The sequence below is a fragment of the Macadamia integrifolia genome, chromosome 9 (assembly GCF_013358625.1).
Source record: "Macadamia integrifolia cultivar HAES 741 chromosome 9, SCU_Mint_v3, whole genome shotgun sequence".
In the NCBI taxonomy this organism is placed as follows: domain Eukaryota; kingdom Viridiplantae; phylum Streptophyta; class Magnoliopsida; order Proteales; family Proteaceae; genus Macadamia; species Macadamia integrifolia.
In genome coordinates, this window is record NC_056565.1 from 11521361 (window position 1) to 11542130 (window position 20770).

Below are 20770 nucleotides of genomic sequence, written 5' to 3' on the forward strand. Positions count from 1 at the left end.
GGTCCGGACCGGTTTACTATTGGGATGCCCTAATGTGTTACAAAATTTCACTTTAGCCAATGATCCAACTAGAGGAATAATTGGAACTATGGCATCAAACTTATAGATATTCTATATTCAGCCATTTTCTTTATCTCAAGCGTTCATGCTGCAGGTCTTTGTATTCCAAAACTAGAACATACATTTTGGAGTCATTGCTATTGATACTCTTCGGCTATCCTTCGTACTGCTGCTTTAGTTAGCCACTTCCATATATTTCTTTGCTTGAAGAACCTTTGATCTTTGCTTGAAGAACCTTAGGTACATGAATCTTCCTGGACAATAATAAGATCAATGCCATTTCTCAATTTGAAAAGAATAATCACAAAACTTTACTGTCCACTCCTATCCATTAAATTGTGAAATTGAACCTTGAAAATTCCTCCAATTGTGCATGCCATTGGTATGATTTTTCATTGAAGGTTTTAATCCCCAGTCTAACCATTAAATGTCCGCTTTGTGCAGATTTCGGAAGCATATTCGTGCCTGCGGACTGGTAAATGTCACCTTTATTTGTTCTATTGAAGCTCCCAAAAATAATAATAATAATAATAATAATATTATTAATAATAAATAAATAAATTATGGTTTGCAAGCTCCTTGGTTGACTAAGAGAGTAAACTAAACAATTTTTGGTTCATTGGACATGGCCAAAATGATATAATGTTTTTCTGTTAACAATCTATTGACATAGCACACTTCTTTAAATACGTTGATATACTTGCGTGAGTCAATGAGTTATTTGATTTATTTTTTTTGAACTAGTCAAAACTACTGATGTTATTTAATTTGAAGTTTTGATTCTTCATGTGCATTTACACCGATGTACAATGCGTAAGAAACTGGTTAGTTTTGCTCAAGGAATACACTTTAGTTTTTGAGGAAGAAACCGTACACCTGCTGGAGCTTTCGGACATTGGAGGGGAAATTTAGTGGAAGTTCTGGATTCATGAAGGATCTTCAGCAGATTGAACACACAGTGTATGTTGTGTGGTTGAAATTCCTTTCCCTCCCACCCCCTTTTATTATTTTGGTGTTTAACTAATGAAAGAATAAGATTTAAGATATGTTGTGGGAGAAATTAAGGATCTTGTATGTTGGAGTTCTGCCGCTCTTGAACGTTGCCTGTAGAATGAGAAAGGATGTACGTATCGAACACCAGAGTTTTGGTAGTTCTCTAATTGTCATTTTTCTATTAAAAACCTGTAATCTTAGCTAGTGGGAAGGATAATAGTGTCGATTTCGGTATTTTCTGTATCATCTGACTGATAAAAGTTGATTTCATCTGTCTGATTCCATAATTTCATACATTCTTCCGAACTTTGAGTTTCTAAATCTCTAATTGTCTCCTTAACCATCTTCGGTTTTAGCCTTGCTACCTTCTTATGTACTTCAACATGAACCAAACCCCTTAATGTTTACAGTTCATTCCAGAATTCTCATCTATACTAAAGCTTATTTTATGAACACATTGCTTCTTAATTCTCAATGTTTTAGGTTTTAAAGATGCTTTGTTACAGCTATTCATGAATTTCCCCCTTCTATTTGATCCGTGCACATCAGTTCCTAGTGCTCAAGAAGTGCTCTTTCTATCTACCTATGTTATGTTGGTGAGCATGTGAATTGCGAAATATTATATAACAGCCTTTTATTCAATTAGTGTCTAAAGATTTGTTGGTTTCTATGGCTCGCTTGGTGGGATTTTATTCAGTCAGTTAGCAACTACGTCTTGTATTGGTGGAACTTGGGTTTCCACGCTTGTCCCTCCACCCTTTTCTGTCACAGTTTTTTATTAAAACTTTTATGGGGAAAGGTGTATTATGTGTAGAGGGATTTTTTTATTGGGGGGGGGGGTTGACCCAAGTCACCCAATGCAACATACATATGCTGAAACAGATAGTAGCATCTTCTCATTGTCTTTCTTTTCTTGATTTCTGCAGCATTCTATTATCATCTGTCCGTGGATCTGATCAATAAGACTATATCTTTCAGTTCTCCTTTCGTATAAAACTTAAGAAATCTGTTTTGCCATTCCTATCAATATGATGGTTATGGGTGCTTTACATTCTATGGGAAGTTGGGGGGGGGGGGGTTGACCCCAGTCACCCAATGCAACATACATATGCTGAAACAGATAGTAGCATCTTCTCATTGTCTTTCTTTTCTTGATTTCTGAGCATTCTATTATCATCTGTCCGTGGATCTGATCAAAAGACTCTAGTATTCTTTCAGTTCTCCTTTTCTATAAAACTAAGAAAATCTGTTTTGCCAAATTCCTAATAATATGATGGTATGGGATGCTTTACATCTACTGGGAAGTATTTTTGTGCTCTTCATGGCTTTCTTTTTGTAGCCCCTCTAACTGACTGCGTTCTCAATCCATGCAGTTAAACCAGAGAAGGGTAAAAGTTGATAGTGTGCAACTTGCTGAATGGTTGAAGAGATGGCCCCGCTGCGCTCCACGGGATTAATTGACCCTGGATGGGAGCATGGCGTTGCTCAAGATGAGAGGAAAAAGAAAGTCAAATGCAATTATTGTGGGAAAGTTGTTAGTGGTGGAATATACAGATTAAAGCAACATTTAGCTAGAATTTCTGGGGAAGTTACATATTGCAAGAAGGCTCCGGAGGAAGTATGCCAGAAAATGAAGGAAGCTTTGGAGGGAAGTCGGTGTTTCAAGAAACAAAGGCAATCTGAAGATGAAGAACAGGCATCTTTGGATTTTCACTCAAACGATGATGATGACGAGGAGGAAGAGCATGTTAGTTATAAAAGCAAAGGTAAAGAAGTGATGGGTGATAAGAATTTGGTAATCAGTTTGGCTCCCCTTCGGTCATTAGGATATGTTGACCCAGGTTGGGAACATGGTGTTGCTCAAGATGAGAGGAAAAAGAAGGTAAAATGCAATTATTGTGAAAAAATAGTTAGTGGAGGTATAAATCGTTTTAAGCAACATCTTGCCAGGATTCCAGGGGAAGTTGCATATTGTAAAAAGGCTCCAGAGGAAGTGTATCTAAAAATGAAGGAAAACATGAAATGGCACCGAACTGGCAGGAGACAGCGGCGACCTGGAGCTAAAGAGATTGCAGCATTCTACATGCACTCAGATAATGAGGATGAAGAGGAGGAGCTGGAGCAGGATCTTCTACATGACAGAAGTAAGGAGAAGTTAGTGATGGGGGATAAAAGTTTGGGCAAAGATACAAGGAAAAGACTCCTGGGGAGGTCCCCTGGTGATGGTACCAGTGGTAACAACCCACCGCTAAAGAGATCAAGATTCGATTCTGTCATTTTGAAGTCACCAAAAAGTCAGACTCTGTCATCCTACAAACAGGTGAAGGCAAAAACACTGTCAGATAAAAAAACTCGTAAGGAAGTGATATCTGCGATCTGCAAGTTCTTTTATCACGCAGCAATTCCTTTGAGTGCAGCAAGCTCCCCATACTTCCAAAAGATGCTGGAGTTGGTTGGTCAATATGGTGAAGGATTGAAAGGCCCTTCTAGCCGATTGATTTCTGGTCGATTTCTTCAGGATGAGATTACACCAATCAAAGAATATCTTGTGGAATTTAAAACATCATGGTCAATTACTGGCTGTGCTATAATGGCAGATAGTTGGAAAGATGTACTGGGAAGGGTGTTGATCAATTTTTTGGTTTCATGTCCACGTGGTGTGTACTTTGTTTCTTCCATTGATGCAACAGATATAGTGGAAGATGCGTCCAACCTTTTTAACTTGTTGGACAAAGTGGTTGAAGAGATTGGTGAGGAAAATGTGGTGCAGGTACCGCTCTTCATTATTTTTTCTTGTCAACTTTATTCAATTGTATCCCTTGCATTGTTTTCAACTAATTTCTGTTTTAGGTAATTACTGAGAACACTGCCAGTTACAAGGCTGCTGGGAAGATGTTGGAGGAGAAGAGGAGGAATTTATTCTGGACACCATGTGCTGCCTATTGTATTGATCGGATGCTTGAAGATTTTGTAAAGATAAAGTGGGTAGGAGAGTGCATGGACAAAGGCAAAAAAGTTACGAAGTTCATATACAACCGAACTTGGTTATTAAATCTTATGAAAAAGGAATTTACAGAAGGTCGGGATCTTCTCCGGCCTGCAGTTACAAGGTTTGCTACAAGTTTTGCTACTCTACAGAGCTTGTTGGACAGTAGGATATGTCTTAAAAGGATGTTCCAATCAAACAAATGGCTTTCATCTCGGTTCGCCAAATTGGATGAGGGAAAGGAAGTTGAGAAAATTGTATTAAATTCTACATTTTGGAAGAAGATGCAATTTGTCAGAAAATCTGTGGAGCCAATTGTTCAAGTCCTTCAAAAGGTTGATAGTGATGAAGGCCTGTCCATGCCATCCATTTATAATGACATGCATAGAGCTAAGCTAGCAGTGAAAGCTATTCATGGTGATGATGTGCGAAAATACGGCCCATTCTGGACTGTCGTAGATAACCATTGGAACTCGTTGTTTCATCATCCTCTATATGTGGCAGCCTACTTCCTCAATCCATCGTACCGTTATCGTCCTGATTTTTTAGCGGTATGAGGAATGAATAGATGATGAGTTGTTGCTTGCAACTATTACGTTTATTGTTATTATTATTATTATTATTTTTTGTTTCTGTTAGAAATCTGCATAATTTTACTTTCCTATTTAATTGTAGCATCCTGAGGTTATTCGTGGACTAAATGAATGTATTGTTCGACTAGAGCCAGACAGCGGAAAGAGGATTTCTGCATCCATGCAGGTAATAATAATTCTGTGTATAAATTACTTGCTATCCACCTTTCTTTTCTTTCCCTTTGTTATTTGTTAATATTGATTGTTCGTTTCAGATTTCTGATTTTGTTTCCGCTAAAGCTGATTTTGGAACTGAATTGGCCATAAGTACAAGGGCAGAGATTGACCCAGGTGACTATATTAGAATGCTAAGATACTTGTTCTTCAATTTCTTTTATGCAGATTTTCTTTAGATTGTGTATGGATGTTTTACTTGTTTCACCCATGGGCCTTCAATAAATAAGTGCATGAACGTATGTTAAGATGTGCAGTTCTCTCTTTCTTTTTGGCATTTGGCTTCCTTTAGTAATAAATTGGTGGTGTTGATTATTTTCCTTCTTAGGTGCTTGGTGGCAACAACATGGGATAAATTGCTTGGAACTACAACGAATTGCTATTCGCATATTAAGTCAAACATGCTCCTCTTTTGGGTGTGAACATAATTGGAGTATTTATGATCAGATCCATAGCAAGAGGCGCAATCGCCTGGCTCAGAAAAGATTGAATGACCTTATTTATGTACATTATAACTTGCGTCTTAAGGAACGCCAATTGAGAAGAAAAACTGATGATGGGATCCCCCTTGACAATGTCCTGGTAGAAAACCTACTAGATGACTGGATTGTAGAGACAGAGAAACAAGCACTACAGGAAGACGAGGTTCTTTTATGAGCAAATTTAACTTCTTCAAAGCATTCTTTTCTCTATTGAGCATTTTTCTAGGTCCTGCTTTCACTTGCGACAAAAGCAACTAAAAGCCCTTGATGTTTGGTTACAGGAGATTCTCTATAATGAGATGGAGCAAGCAGAGGCAGATGAAAATGAGGTAAATGAGAATGAAGATGCAAATGACGAGACAAGAAAGGAAGCTTTGGAGATGGGGCCGTTGGTCGAATTGGTTGAACCTTTGGAGGCTCACCCTGCAAATATAGTTGCTGCTACTGATGATGATGATAATGATAATGATGATCTTGAATTTCTTGACGATGATTTGAGTGAATAATTGATTTCTGTTGCTCGTCTGGATGAAGTAGTTATTTGAAGAATGCTACAATAATTGAATAGTGATAAGGCAATGCTTTGAAGTTACCCAAGGCAATTCTGATGTAATTTGTTGTGTAATTTATTAATCAGAGGTAATCATCAAGTCCAATCTCTTGAGTTCTTGGCTTGGTTTGTTTATATCCTGTATCTTCTTTTGCTAGGTAAACAGTGCTGATTCCCAGAGTGTGAACAGCCAGAATTTTGAGTATCTACCCGATACCTCTCTGCTACATGATTCAGTAGATTGAGAGCAAGCTTCCGGTGATTTTGGTTTGTGCCACTTTTGGTTGGGGGAATATGTTCAGATTAATCTATTTATAGTCTACTTTTAATATTTCTCAGATCCTTAAAATGTTATCCTCCCCCCTTCCTCCTCCTCCTCCCCCCCCCCCCAGGAAAATTTTTCTGTGACCCTCTACATGATAGGTTCTGTTTATTGTTTTCTGATGTACTTATCATTTGTGCATGTTCATAAACAGATTTTTTTTCTCTTGCTTTTAAGATATTGGTTAGATACTAATTTTTTATCAGGGCATGCAATTTAGACATGTTTTTCTCATTTCCATTTACTCCGGTATTTCTGGAGTATAATATGGTTGTTGAGTAATTATCTCCCGGCTGTGGGAGTCAGTCAACTACTGAGCTGCAAACCATGATGAGAATTCCAAAATCCTTCTTGGAGTATATATTGTGTATACTCCAATGAAGGTAAATAATAATTTTGACATGATGGGTAGATATCTGAGTTGTTGCTGAGTATTTCATCTCATGACCATTACAGGTTCAGTGCAGGGAGGTTCAACATCAGGTAACTTTATTTGCTATATATATCTATATATACTGAATATTTGTTCCTAAGTTTCCAACCATAATAATTCTTGACTAGCTACACGTACACGAGTTGTGAGAACGGGTGCTCCAAGGGTGCATGGGGCAAGGAGCAGTAATGCTTTGGTTAAGGCTCCATTTCTTTTTCTTATCCTGGGGACAATTACACTCGGGGGTTTAAATGCTGCTAGGTGATTAGGCTCATCCCAATTTAGTCACTTTTTTTCTCCCTTCATCCTTGTCAAAGTCCAATACTACTTGGGGTATTAAATGCTTATATATGTTGTGCTAACATTGCAGGGCATATCAAAGGCAAAAAGAAACTTATCCTTCTCACAACCCCTTTCTTCCTTAAAACACATCAGGTACATCAACGCCACAAATTTTGCTTTAAAGTCTGTATGCATGAAACCTGCTTTTGCTTATAGCTATCAAATGCACAAATTTAATATGGAACCCCTGAATGGGTGATTTCCCCAACAAGCGGCTAGTTAAAAATTCACAGTATGTTTATGTTAGTTCAATGAGTGTTTTTAGTGGTGGCCTGATAAATCTCCATTTGTTCATTCAGAATACTCTTCTTATTCCTCGCATCTTTTACATGTGGACCATGGCGTGGAATGGAGCATGAGCCTGTGGCACTGAAATGTTGCTTTAATTTTTCCTCCAACCCCATCCCCTCTAGAATAGATATATATATATATATATATATATATAGATAGATAGATATCCTTTTCATGTAGCCCTCCTTGATACTCTCTTGATGGAAGTGAATTGAATAAATTACGTATGGATTTGCATTGAATGTATCTTATAAACTTCCAGCTTATATCAATTTCCAAGGATAATAGGATACAACTCATTTTGTAGCCTGGTGCAGAAGATTGAGATATTTTCTTTCAATCAGAGACGGATGATTTTTTTCTGTGTGCTTACTTTTAGATCATTTTGTGGAATGACATTTTTGTATGGGGGGAGGGTTTAACATGCTGACAGTGAGGGCGTGGAGTGATTCTCCCACCACATCAATCACAGCATGGGAAATGGTTTGTCAACAAGGGGCTTTTATGGTCAAGAGAGAGAGGGTGGGCGGGAAAGAATCCTCACTCTGGGCATGGTTCCCCCCCCCCCCCCAAAACCTTTCCCTTTGTTTTTTTTTTTTTGTGGTCGTCGATCTTGTTCAACTACTTTTAATCTCTGTAAAGGGGCAATTAGTGTTTTGAACAGGTAGGCTGGATCTGAGCATGGATTGTCCTACCTAAATCTCAAGGTCAATCTTTATTCACATGTTATAAATTGTTTGGAAAGTTAAATCATAATTCTGATTGTTCTATGCATGGTTTCAGAAACTAGGTTAAGCATAGAAGCGGCAAGGGGCATATCTCTGGTTCTGTCCAGTGTTTGTATGTTTTTGATAGGTTAAATATTAATTTACAACAAAATTGAACCAAACTATTTTAAAGTTTGGGAACGTCAAAAGAAAGGAGTTCTGGGGAGGATGATTTAGTCTGAATTTGCTTGATCTGAAACAACAAATTGTCTTTTTTTTTTTCTTATAGGTAGGGAGGGAAGTAAGTAACAGCTAGGAGACTAGAACTCCAGACCTCTTAGTAAGCATGATTTTTTTGTACACCACAGCTCACCAGCTGCTCTAAGCAGTTGTTAAATTGTGTCTTTTTGGTGGTGGAAGATACATGAAAGAGGTCCAAGATATGTTAAATTTTCTATTGGTTTGATGTGGAGTCGGACGTCTTGGTTTTCTTATTTCATGTGTAGTTGCATAACGCGTACAAGTCTTCCAACATCTTATCATGAACCTCGGCACAAATCGTCATGTCACTCAACAATTAGAGGAGTTTAGAGGATTCTGTGGCACTGGTGTAGCAAAGAGTACTTCTCGATAACAGCTGTGTAGCACAATTGGTGAGTTGTGGTGTGCACAAAAACCATGCTCACCAGGAGGTTTCAAGTTCAAGCGTCCCTGGCTAAGAGAAAAGAAAAAGAGTAATTGCCGATCCTTGTTATCCTTGGGAGAGGACCGATCTTTGCTACCTCCAAGGTTTTATAAGATTGGGATATGTCTTAATGAATACCGATCTGGACTTGGTATGGGATGGATTTGCCTTTTTTTTTTTTTTTATTGATCGGGGGTCAATCAAAACCATAGTTATTAAATTCAGATTTGGGAATTATTCGGATGAAGAATTATTCGGATTAATTCGTTTCATTAATTCAACGATTCGGTCAAAATAGCGGTCAAAAAAGCAGAATAATAAAATTCGAGTTCGGATTCAGATTATGGAATTATTCGTTTATAGAAATAAAAAGCGGACAAAATATTCGGATGTTATTTTTAATATTTGCAATATTTGTTTCATATTATCTATCAATTATCATATGTACATAACATACAAATGATATAAAAATTAGAATTTTAAATTTTAAAGATAAAAATATTATATTTAGTTCTTTTTTTTTCTAAACTCATTTCCTATTGCTCAAATAACCGAATCAGAGAAAGAGAGACTAAGGGGGGATTGAGCACAAATTCAGCTGGTCCTAGGGGTGCAAGTTTGGCCCTGACGGCCCGAACCCACCCTTGGCTCGCCCTGATCCTGAACAAGTATCAACCCAAAAATTTTGGCCTTGAAGGGCGGCCCAACCCTGAAATTTTTGACTCTGAGTCAGGGTCAGGGCGGGCAAAGGTTGATGTCTTTGGCCCTCCCAGCCCGCCTTGAATCCAACCCTGATTTTTGCCCCTGATGTTGACTCTGGTAATGACCCCGATGTTAACCCTATATTTAACTTAATTTTATATGTTGTTTGACATTAAGTCATTGACACCTCAAAACTCTTAGTATATCTTCTCACTGATCTTTCTTACTTTTTTTACCAAAAAAAAAAAGATCTCTCGTCTTTTTTACCAAGACTTGTAACATTGTATTTTTTATCTCCTCTTTATTATGCATATTTTTTATTTTTAAGTTGTTTCATATTTTGCAGGGTCAAGATCAGGGTATTCCCAACCCTTGATGTCAAACCAAAGTCAGGGTCAATCAAGGTCAGGGTCAGGGTCATCCTGGCCCGACCTTGAAAAATCATGACCAATTAGGGTGGTTAAGGGTTGGGCTGAACCCTGAAGGGTAGGGCAAGGGTTGAAGTTTTGCGGCCCTGAGTTAGGGTCAAGGCGGGTTTGGGCCCAATTAAGGGGACTCAGGGTTGGGCTAGGGTTTTAAGAAACCCAGCCCAACCCGGCCCTGTTGCACCCCTAGAGCCTAAACGTCACCCACCATGCATGTTCACCTTAAAGACTAGAGAGAGAGTAATGACTGTATGACTTAATCAAACCAAAATGGGGTGAGAGATTTTTTTATTTTATTTTATTTATATTAGTGTGAGAGATTACTTTAAGAAAGATAAGCTTTGTCGACTGCTGTTAAAAAAAGAAAAAAAAATGACATTAGGATAATAAATGCATAATAATCACACTATTTTTTAAAGGCTTATTGATTTATTCAAGATAAAGTGTTTTTTTTTTTTACATGGGATGAAATTCAGTTATAATTCAGATAAAATTATTCATGAATTTTAAAAAGTCTATAAAATTCGAGAACTTTTCAAAATTTTTTATTTGGTTTGGATTTGGACCAAATTATTCATAAAATTTTGTTCGACCGAATTATTTATGAATAAGTCGGAGGATTTAATAACTAGGGTCAAAACTCGGAATCAATCTTGACCAATAACTTTCGGATATGGGTCATCCTGACCGATCCCATTTGGGAAAATTACATGATTACCCACTTTTGAGTTTCATTTTCATAATTACCCAACTTATGTTTCAGTTAACAAAAATACATTATTTTGGCTTTGGGTTTACAAAACTACCCAAAACAGTGTTCATCCCTCAACTAAGAAGATTTTTTGACAATTTTACCCCCACCTCCCTTCTTCCAACTGCTTATCACTTCTCTTCTTTCTCTCTGCATCAAATTCAACTCCATATCCATCTCCTTACCCTTTTTTCAATGGCAGCGGAGCTCTCTGGTAGACGCGACTCTAATGCCCAGTTGCTTGAAGAACTTGATACCCAATTGCTTGAAGAACTTGAGGCGTTGTGCCAATCTCTCTGCCAACCCCACACCTCCTCCTCGACTAGAAGAACCGCTTCCCTATCTCTTCCCTAGACCTCTGTTCCTTCAATCTCATCTCCTCATGTCTCTGCTCCCACCAACCCAAATGAGGACGAAAAACAACCCCAACCCAAAGCTCATTCCAGATGCATGTCCTTGTCTTCCTAGCTATCATGCCCGAACCTCAAGGCATATCAATTGGACGTACCTACTAAGAAGTTCATTGATGATAAACAAGCTTCGTCAGAGAAGAAAGGAATTTGGGATTGGAAGCCTGTTCAAGCTCTTTTGCGTATTGGGAGGCACAAATTAAGCTGTTTATTCTCTGTTGAAGTTGTAACCGTTCCCGGTCTTCCGGCGTCTATGAATGGGCTTCGGCTTTGTGTTTGTGTCAAGAAGAAAGAGACCAGAGATAGGGCAGTGATGACCATGCCTGCTAGGGTTTTGGAGGGAGCAGCAAACTTCGAAGAGAGCTTGCTTATCAGGTGCCATCTTTGCTACAGTAGCAGTGGCGGTGGGAAACAACTCAAGTTTGAGGCACGACCTTTCTGGATATACGTGATTGTTGTCAATGCTAAGTAGCTTGATTTTGGAAAAGGTTATGTGGATTTGAGTCTCCTGGTTCAGGAATACGTGAGAAGAGCTTGGAAGGAACGCGTGTTCGGCAGTGGGATGTGAGTTATGATCTCTCGGGGAAGGCAAAGGATGTAGAATTAGTCCTGAAGTTAGGATTCCAGATTATGGAGGTAGACGGAAGGTTGGGAATTTATAGTCAGATTGAGGGTCTGAGATCAGGTAGAGGTATGAATTCCTCATCTCCTTTTGCCCGTAAACAATCAAAGTCTTCCTTCAGTATTCCCAACCCAAGAATCTCTGGCAGAATGGAAGCATTCATCCCCTCAAAGACAAAGAACATTAGTGTATTTTCAGGAAATTGATGTGTTGATTCTAAATGAGCCAGCTCCTACTCCTTCGACTTCCTCTTCCATTTAGAAATCCGAAGAAATGGAGCCCAAAGCTGAGGACCTCGATCTTCCAGATTTTGAAGTTGTAGATAAAGGGGTGGAGATCCAAGACAAAACTGAGACAGAAGAGGTAAAATCTGAAGACACTGTACATGAGAGATCAGTTTATAGTTGAGGTGGTCAAGGAAGTTGGAAATGATCAATTCCATCTAACACGGTTAAGGAATCACCACTTTATTTGCATCCCTGAAATGGGGGTAGAAAGAAGATGAAGATGAAAGGGATAGAAGCGTGGGGGCAAAATTGTCAAAAATCTCCTCAGTTGAGGGATGAACACTATTTTGGGTAATTTTGTAAACTCAAACCCAAAACAATGTATTTTTGTTAACTAAAACATATGTTGGTTAATTATGAAAGAAGAAACTCAAAAGTGGGTAATCATGTAATTTTCCCATCCCATTTTTATGATCATGGCTAGAAGTTTAGATTCTATGAATTCCAATTTCGGGATCCTTGAGATGGATGGCCCCGGGGTCGCGAAACATATTGTTGTTCAGCGGAGGAGTGAAACAATATGCGGAGGAGTAGGATTGCAGTTAAAAAGAAAAACATGAAGCAGAGAACGCTCAACTTTGCCTATAATTCCCTTAAAAATGTTAATTAATATAAATCTTATGCTTGGAAACTACTAAGGTAATTGTGGATCAAGTTATCAACCACCTAAAATCCAATATGTCCCACTTCTTCATGAATATATCCCCCTCATCACGTTAGAATCCAATCTAAGTCATCGTATCTCCTTCCTCAATGCTCTCCTCCCCATCCCCACCACTTTACGAACACAACCCCCCCCCCCCCCCCCCCAAAACAAAAAAAAGGTTAATTAATATAAATTTTATGCTTGGAAACTACTAAGGTAATTGTGGATCAAGTTATCACTTCACAGCCAACACCATCGTATCTTTCACCATCACCTCCAGCTCCATATCCACCAGCTTCTAGACACATTCTGAACAATGACAATTCACATGCAACAGCCTCCTCAAGCCCTTTACCCCCCCCCCCCCCCCCCTTTTTCTCCATGGGCCATCTACAAATGCTATGGGGGTAGCATTTGTGTAATAATAATGGATGCTGGAAATGAGCACAAACTTTCGGTAAATATATCAGTTTATTGTCAGCCAATAGAACTTGGACAAAATAGATCAGTTCCATTTTCAAGTTCATATCTACCGAGATTATGCTGTACCAGTTTCACCTCAAGGATGATCATTGTTTTGCAATCCTTACCTGTTAGTTTAGGTTGCATCACATCTCATGTTCTTCATATCCTGAGTAACAAGTGTTATGTGCCTAAAAGGAACAAAATATCAGAGACCCTGCTAAAATGGTTCAACAAATATTCTTTTTCGATCTACAAATAGAGAAGATATTGACAAACAAGCATCCATGAAAGAGACAAACTGTTCCGACTCGCCAAATACAATATATAAACTTACAAGGTGGATGCTCCAACCTTTAAAACAGTAACCACTAACACAATTTCATGGTTTTACAAAGACTTAATTTCATCCACATACAGATGCTACATAGCAGTTTCCAAGTTGATAATCCCCTGCAATTCACTACAATTAGCATAGCAAAGGTTTAAATTTCTCTTACCAACAAATCAGCTCCCGACTGGTACTTTCATTCACATGATACCAATCATCTGAGACTGGTGGTTCTACTTAGACTTTCGGTTGCAAAGCTTACTCGGGCGTCCAAAATGATGTCCATTGTACTGTAACCTTTACTTTGAAGCTTCTGCACTAGAATACATAATTTCTCCTTGCTCCTTTGTTCTTTGGTCATGCTATATGTGCTTCATGGTCCAGAAAAACAAACTTTCAAACTGCATTGAGAAAGATGGAAACAAACAGAACTAACCTGCCAGTGGATCTGACTATAGAAAGTTGTCCAACTACCAGTAGAACTAAAATCCAAGAGACTTTATGTAAGAATGATGACAGCATGGAATATCAACTACCCTGCTTCGATAGGTTACATTTGAAACTAGACCATGCTGAACCAATTTGCTTGAAGGTTTACAAATAGCATTCAACTTCCTCTGCGATGCTAATAACCAATTCCATGGATGAAGACAAAGTTCTGCAGACTAATCAACAACCATGACGAGAGGCTCAAGATTAAATCAAAGACTCATAATTTGTTCAACAAACTCTGTGATGCTGATAACCAATTCCTCCAAACAAAAATAGTTCTGCAGACTTATCAAGCAATCATGAAGAGAAGCTCAATGTTTAATCAAAGACTCATAACTGAAGAAACCCCCATAATCTCAAAAAACTCCATATTGCTGCAACACTGCACATGGGATGTAAAATCTGTAATGTATGCATCACTTCAAGTACTACCCTTCCATATCCTACTGATAGCAGCAAAGAACTCCACCAGAAATCAAAACTAAAATAGAGGAAGAAAGTAGCATCCCTAGTTGTCCACCTTCTGTAATAACTACAAGTAGAAGCTTATCAACAACAATTCCTAGGAGACCGGTCCTTTTGACAGTAACTATAATATCTACTTCTAATATCCAGGTCCCCTCAACCACAACCGTCCTCGACTGATAATCAACCACTAGAATGGGTACCTACATCTCCATCAGTCTCTGCAATGGTAATACTAATTGGCTGCCAGCCGGATTGATGAGGGACAATCCACCTCTTGATATCTGTAATCATATTCAAAATCTTGAGCATATCACCCAGTATGAGATCATTCAAGCACAATTTCCTTAGGATGATAGCTGCTTCATACCTGTTAGTAGAAAAGAAAGAGTATAAGAGTTTCATCAGGCATAGAGTCTCGAGAAGTCAAAAGGTAACTCAGCATTGCAAAAAGCTTTACCTGCACTGAGTAGCCATCATAGCAGAACACCCAACAGATGAAGTTAGAAATTTATGGATTCCATCCCATATTGCTTTTGGATACTCCTTAGGATTACCACCTATAGGGTTCACGCACTTCCAAAGTTTTTCATTTTTACTCACATAAAACTGGGATGCACCTACAATTTGCTTCACCACCATTTGCTGCTCGATGGCACAGTCCAGGGCCTTCCTAACATCCGTATTTCGGTGCTTGGGATCTCCATAACGAATACAATCGGTTATGTTTGCTTCAGTTGGTGTCATCTTATCATTTTTTAGGGTGTTCAAAGCAAGTAATACAACCCCTATATAGCCTTGGACAAATTCAGAAGGCTGCGGACATCCTGGGGTTCCCCAAACACCATTGCTGGGTACAGGGTTACTACCCATTGGAGAGGAAGACCGGGGAGGAAACTCCGGTCCATGAGAAGGGTATCTATTGTTCAATGGGTCATGGTAAAAAGGTACATTGTTTTGCAACTCTTGCCCATTTTGCGGAACATTTAAACCTGCAGGGTTTGAAGACTCCATAATAGAATTTGATTCGGACTCCCCTGCATTTCGTTGTTGAAAACTACTAGGACTGTGAACACCGCTAGGGTGTTCAGAAACATTCAGCTTACTGATATCAGGGGCATTTGTAGGATGACCTGAGGTAAAGGTGGGGCCATCAGGCCTTGGAGGAACTTGAGGAGATTGATAGTTAAGAGAATTTGGGGCATACAGATTACCCGGTGCAAAAGAAGGTTGCACAGGGATGTTGGCTGGCCTTGATGGCTGTGAAAACTGATGCTGATAATTGTTTGGGAATAAAATTCCATTATTCCAAGGATCAGGATAGCCTGGAACATATGTGGGAGTAGGTGGTGCACTTGAGGTGGCTTTAGGCCTGTGAGAACCGTAGAATTCATGAGTTGCTTCCCTGAACTGCTTTGCTTGTGCATACCCAGGTTGGTTAGTGGATCCATTTGTTTGACCCCCTGGCATCCCAACCAGCCCACTTGAAGTTCTCGATATGTTTGGTTGGCTTGGATTTCTCCAAATTGGTTTCCCTTTATATTTATTGTCACCAATCCTTCCAGCGTTGAAGAATTTATGACTCCCAGAAGTTGAGCTTTCAGAAATTTGATCAACAGAGTTGTTTATCTGACCAAGGTCAGCTGTTTGTCTTTTTAAAATGTCAGAGTTGGTTAAATCATTACTATTAGCAAACTGTGATGATTCACCATTTGAAAGCGGCGGTCCTCCTGCCAGAAGACTTGTCCAAAGCCAGACACTCTTGGCTGCGGCAAGAAGTGGGGCAGATGCATTTTGCGGTTGGGCTAGAAGGATATTATATCTCCTCATACGCAACTGATGGAGTGCATTGGAGAAGTCACGGTCACCAGAAATCAGCAAATAATTTGCAGGAGCAGGATTATCCACTGCCCAAAACAGCATATCCACAAGAATCTTCTTGTCACTCGCATCTTTAACACCTGTCCAAATTAACATGCCAGTGACTAAAGGCTTAAAACAAAATACTTCTATTTACCATTTGGAATCATTGGCTCATTAAAGGAAACAAGAGATCCTGTGCTCAACAAAGTTCCCAAGGTATGCTGCACCAGTGTTAAGCATCCAGGCATCAAATGCTGTCTACCATGTGACCTCTAGAAATCATGGCACAAGGAGAAGACCTAGGCCATGTAAATTAGAAGTGCAAGAGTATAAAATATGGAAAAGAATTTGAAACAAAGGAAAAGATATCAAATAAGAAAATCCATAAACACCATTATGAATACTATAGGATGATCATAAAGTGATGAAAAGAGCTTGAGATCTGATTATTAGAAACAGTGGGGAGAAAAAAGGAAAATGGAAGTAACTAGAATGGAATAAAGATAAATGGGCATATTAGAGGTAGACATATCTCAAAGTTGCATGTATACCTGGGAGAAACAAACAGGAAGAATAAAGTGATAGAAGAGCACATGCTGGTTCTTGGAACTCATTGCACTGATATGGCAGAAAATGTGCTAAACACTGCAGAATACCACACACACCCTCAAACAAAAAAGCACAAACATAAAATGAGAAGTGTGCCATCCCCCCCAGAATCATGCCCCATCAAAAAAGGTGCAAAACTTACTATAGCTCAAAAGAAACGTTCTGTATAAAGGTACAGGTTTCTTTCCTTTACTCGGTATATCTGGAACCAAAATGTACCAGATACTGGTAAAAAAAAAAAAGGATGTAGATCCTCTCCAGCCACGGGGGGTGGGGGTGGCTGGAGAAGGACCAAAATAACACAACAGGAGAGAGAAAGTCCAACCCCCTATTTCTCTCTCCTGTTATGTGTCTTGCTGGTCCCTCTCCAGACACACACACACCCCCCCAGCTGGAGAGGATCTGAATCTAAAAAATAAAAAAATAAAAAAATAAAAAAACAAAAAAAAACAAAAAACAAAAAACAAAAAACAAAAAAACAAAAAAACAAAAAAACAAAAAAACAAAACAAAACAAAAGGATGGAACTTGGTAAATGTTCTCTTTCATGACACCTCCAAGAACATTAGGTGCTAACATCAATGTGGAACATCACCTCTGTGCATTAAAACAAGTATCCTGCCATGGAAAGTGGTAACAAGGCTTTAAACCCTAGTTATTGTGTATTCTGATAGTGCAAACGCTAAAGGAGGACAAAGAAGATATAACAAAAATTTAGAAGATGCCTAGAGCCCACATTCCCACAATCAAAAGTTCACATTCAGTATTTTTTTTTTTGGGAAAATTACATGATTACCCATTTTTGAGTTATCTTTTACAAAATTACCCAATCTATGTTTCAGTTAACAAAAATACATTGTTTTGAGTTTAGGTTTGCAAAACTACCCAAAACATTCAATTTCCTTCAATTATGTCTGTTTTTTTACCATTCTACCCCTAATTCCTTCAACTACCCACCACCATCACCTCTCCCTCTCCCTCTCCCTCTCCCTCTCCCTCTTCCTCTCGCAACCGCAATCATAAACCTAACGGCAAAGCTTTCTCTGCAACCCGTAACCTCATCTAAGCCCTACACTCCCTACCTGTCTTCTCTGCTGAAAACTACCACACCACCAGCCCCAGCAAACACTCCCGCGAGAGTTGCCGCCATACATCCACTCCGAAGGGCATATCAGAATGCTGTATTTTCCTTGTTTTCCCCCAAACTGGTTGTGTTTGATGTTGATATCTTCATGCTTGCTTTGTTATTAGTTGCGTTTGATGTTTGCTCTCTATTTTCGGAGTCCCATAAGAATAAGAATGAGAATCGGATGAGAAGGGTGGTACTTTCTCCGCTTCATTGGGTACCTATTGGAAGATTCTTTGTTCTTTGACGGATCATTATCTGCCTTTTCTATAGCAGTTTCCTCATGTTCTCGTGACAAAGAAGACGACCTCGAGAAATGGGAATCTCATAGAATTCGACTAATTTTCCCCTTAATTAGGGTATTAGGCAGTGGAGGTGAATTCTGCTTCTGGTTTTTCGTTAAGGAGATTCCCTTATTATTGTGGAAGAAGGGAGAGACCACTTGCAACTGCTGGCTCTTATTATTCATTTTTTTCTTCTTCTTCTTCTTCTTCCTCCTCCTATCCGTCGGCGGTGGTCTACCATTGCTTCTTGTCCTCCTCCTTTTCGCTGAGGCAGCGGCCATGGCCTCCTCCTCATCATTCAATGGAGGTGGGTGGCCTTCCACTTTGTTGGTAGGCTCAGAAAAGGAAGGGTTCTCCAACTCTATGAGAGTCAAACAACTCAACCGGCTTATCTCTTCTTCGACTCTTCACTCCTTTCCAAGGTGTGGAAGTCCCAAAATCGAGAGTTCCCGGCACGATATCGTCGTTTGTTCGGTCCTTAGTTTTCCTGTTCATACGCTATATATATCAATGAAATCAGAACGCTTTGAAATGTAACACAATATCCAACGCATTGAAAGAAGAAGAAGAGGATAGGAGCGGGCGGAGAAGGGAGGTTTTGGTTTTTTTTTTTTTTTTTTTTTTGGGGTGGGGGTGGTTTGGGTAAAACCGTCAAATAAAATTTTCAATGGATTTACACTGTTTTGGGTAGTTTTGTAAACTCAAACATAAAATAATGTATTTTTGTTAACCGTAACATAGATTACGTAATTTTGAAAAGGGAAACCCAAAAGTGGGTAATCATGTAATTTTCCCTTTTTTTTTTTTTTTTTTTTTAGAGAATGCATATTGTGCTTCACTGGGGACACTATGCACCAGTTGCATGAAACAGAAGCTCGTCGATCTCATAGAAAATGAAGAAAAATAAAGCTCCTCGTTAAAGAAGATTAAATAAGCAAATATACATATGATGAGACTAGAAATTTTTTAAACCATGTCCTCAGGTTATAAAGATTTAACCACCATCCAACTAAGTTTTAAGAATCAGATCCAGGTTTTAATTAAATAAGTCCGTGATTCTGCAAGATGCAATCTAATAAATAAGGACAGGAAGAGTGAAACAAGGATGGATTCAGAGGCAGATGACAAAATCGAAGGACCACCAATGAAGGGAAACAAGCGAGAGACCTGAGTTAACAGTAGCAACCAATAAAATTCTATCTACTATGAGACAGAATCAACAAACAGTGTAAGCAGGGAATTCGGGTTGGCAAGTCACAGAAGCAGAAAAGCGTATATCTCCTTCGTTAATAAGCTCAACAACACAAAGCTAGGTTTTATCCACAGGGATCAGCACAAAACAGATGGATTCCACAAATAATATCTCCTAATCCGCGGAGGGATGTAGTCATCTATTGATCGAAAGCCGAAAGAAGAAGTAAGGGAGGGGGGAAAGAGAGAAAACCCATTGCTCTCTTAAGAAATTGAAGAAAAACAAAGAAGAAGACAACTTGGAAGAAGGCTGGTCATAAATCCGAACTTTAGGTAAATGAAAAAACCCTTCATTAGTAGAAAATTCAAGCGATCTTAGAGAAAGGGGAGAAGATAGTGCGGAGCAGCAAAACATCTTCGACAAAATTAAACAAAAAACGATGGAACAATTCAAACAATTACGTAAGCACATCGAGGTCATAGCAATACAAAGAAGGATTTAAGGGGAAAAACTAGGGTTATGAAATTGGGAGTGGAAGAACAGAATATGAATAGAGAATATTACCAGCGGGAACGTGATTAAGTGCAATTCCGGTGCTGGAGAGGGCGTGTTGGACGGAAGCAGGGATACGGTTAGTATCGCCGTAGGAGGAGATCGAGACGGGCCCGGAATAGTTCATTTTCATCAAGGCCGAGCTTATATTCTGTGCGATCGCGTGAGGATCGCAGCCTTTTGGAACCTGGCAATTCTCTATATCCCACCAAACTGAAGTCTTAGCCATTACATACTGCGCCTCCGCCCTTCCTCCTCCTCCTCCCCCGCCTCCGCCCATCATCGCCATCGTTGTCGTCGTCGTTCAGTCACCACCACCCATCCTAATATGCTATGCTGTCTATGAGTCTGTGACTGACAGTCCCTCACTGACCTGTACACAGCGGTGCACGATAGCCGATGCAGAACGGAGAAATTGGATCACTTCCCTCGGATGTTAGAGGATTTAAGAGAAGGAATCATACAGATTTACAGAGATTTACAGACTTAAAGAGAGCGGCGTCTTGCGAGTTGCGCCCCCCAGTAAAAAGTAAGAAAAGTCGATGCCACCGGACGGCTCCTTTGTGGGTCGGTGGGAAAAGTGGGGTCCAGGGTCGTGGGGGACTTTCTGTAATCTAACCTATCTACCCCTAATGGCCTACGCAAATCTCCTCCTGTTCCAACTAAGGGTTTATCATCGGTTTAAACTTTAAATTCGAAATCGAATCATGATTTCAATTTTAAAAGATTCGATTCAATTTCAATAAACAATTTTGGTTCCAAATTCATATCCTTAGTTCCAACTTTCAAGAACTCCCAAATTAAAACCAAGGTTTTAGTAGCCGGTATCAGATACGATATTGGTCTTGCCCTTCTCCAATATTGATTCTTGATATAGAATTCTAGATCAATCCGT

At 39.3% G+C, this 20770-nt stretch overlaps 3 protein-coding genes and 1 pseudogene across 8 annotated transcripts in view; 3 read left to right on the plus strand and 1 right to left on the minus strand.

The window, feature by feature from the left end:
• The window catches only part of LOC122089103 (chaperone protein DnaJ), an 11011-nt gene extending 3384 nt beyond the window's left edge, over positions 1-7627 (plus strand). Inside the window, exons 3-7 of one of the 3 annotated variants that reach the window (XM_042658566.1) lie at positions 505-535; positions 6656-6682; positions 6761-6893; positions 7003-7067; positions 7274-7627. In XM_042658566.1, coding sequence (XP_042514500.1) covers positions 505-535; positions 6656-6682; positions 6761-6893; positions 7003-7057 — 246 coding nt within the window. In that variant the 3' untranslated portion in view covers positions 7058-7067; positions 7274-7627. Of the gene's footprint in view, positions 1-504; positions 536-834; positions 1021-2426; positions 2557-6655; positions 6683-6760; positions 6894-7002; positions 7068-7273 lie in introns of those variants that run through there. The other 2 variants (XM_042658567.1, XR_006143231.1) reach the window with 2 other exon arrangements.
• LOC122089102 lies at positions 2450-6221 on the plus strand. 3 transcript variants are annotated; one of them, XR_006143229.1, is made up of 7 exons: positions 2450-3823; positions 3904-4590; positions 4715-4798; positions 4887-4962; positions 5174-5490; positions 5609-5966; positions 6036-6221. XR_006143229.1 is itself a non-coding variant. In XM_042658565.1 (6 exons), the coding sequence occupies exons 1-6, from the start codon at positions 2471-2473 to the stop codon at positions 5831-5833; spliced, it is 2742 nt and encodes a 913-aa protein (XP_042514499.1). In that variant the 5' UTR covers positions 2450-2470; the 3' UTR covers positions 5834-6128. The 3 variants fall into 3 exon arrangements, 1 of the variants encoding a protein (XP_042514499.1); XR_006143230.1 differs by having other exon boundaries at positions 5609-5936; XM_042658565.1 differs by having other exon boundaries at positions 5609-6128.
• Positions 7628-10730: 3103 nt separating the features above from the next.
• Positions 10731-12072, plus strand: LOC122089505 (annotated as a pseudogene).
• Positions 12073-13188: 1116 nt separating this feature from the next.
• LOC122089008 lies at positions 13189-20384 on the minus strand. Of its 2 annotated transcripts, none has more exons than XR_006143198.1 (3): positions 19888-20384; positions 14621-16211; positions 13189-14534 (listed from the first exon to the last, which is right to left on the minus strand). XR_006143198.1 is itself a non-coding variant. In XM_042658415.1 (3 exons), exons 1-3 carry the CDS (start codon positions 20162-20164, stop codon positions 14434-14436), a joined length of 1965 nt encoding a protein of 654 aa, XP_042514349.1. In that variant the 5' UTR covers positions 20165-20381; the 3' UTR covers positions 13189-14433. The 2 variants fall into 2 exon arrangements, 1 of the variants encoding a protein (XP_042514349.1); XM_042658415.1 differs by having other exon boundaries at positions 13189-14620; positions 14711-16211; positions 19888-20381.
• Positions 20385-20770: the final 386 nt, after the last annotated feature.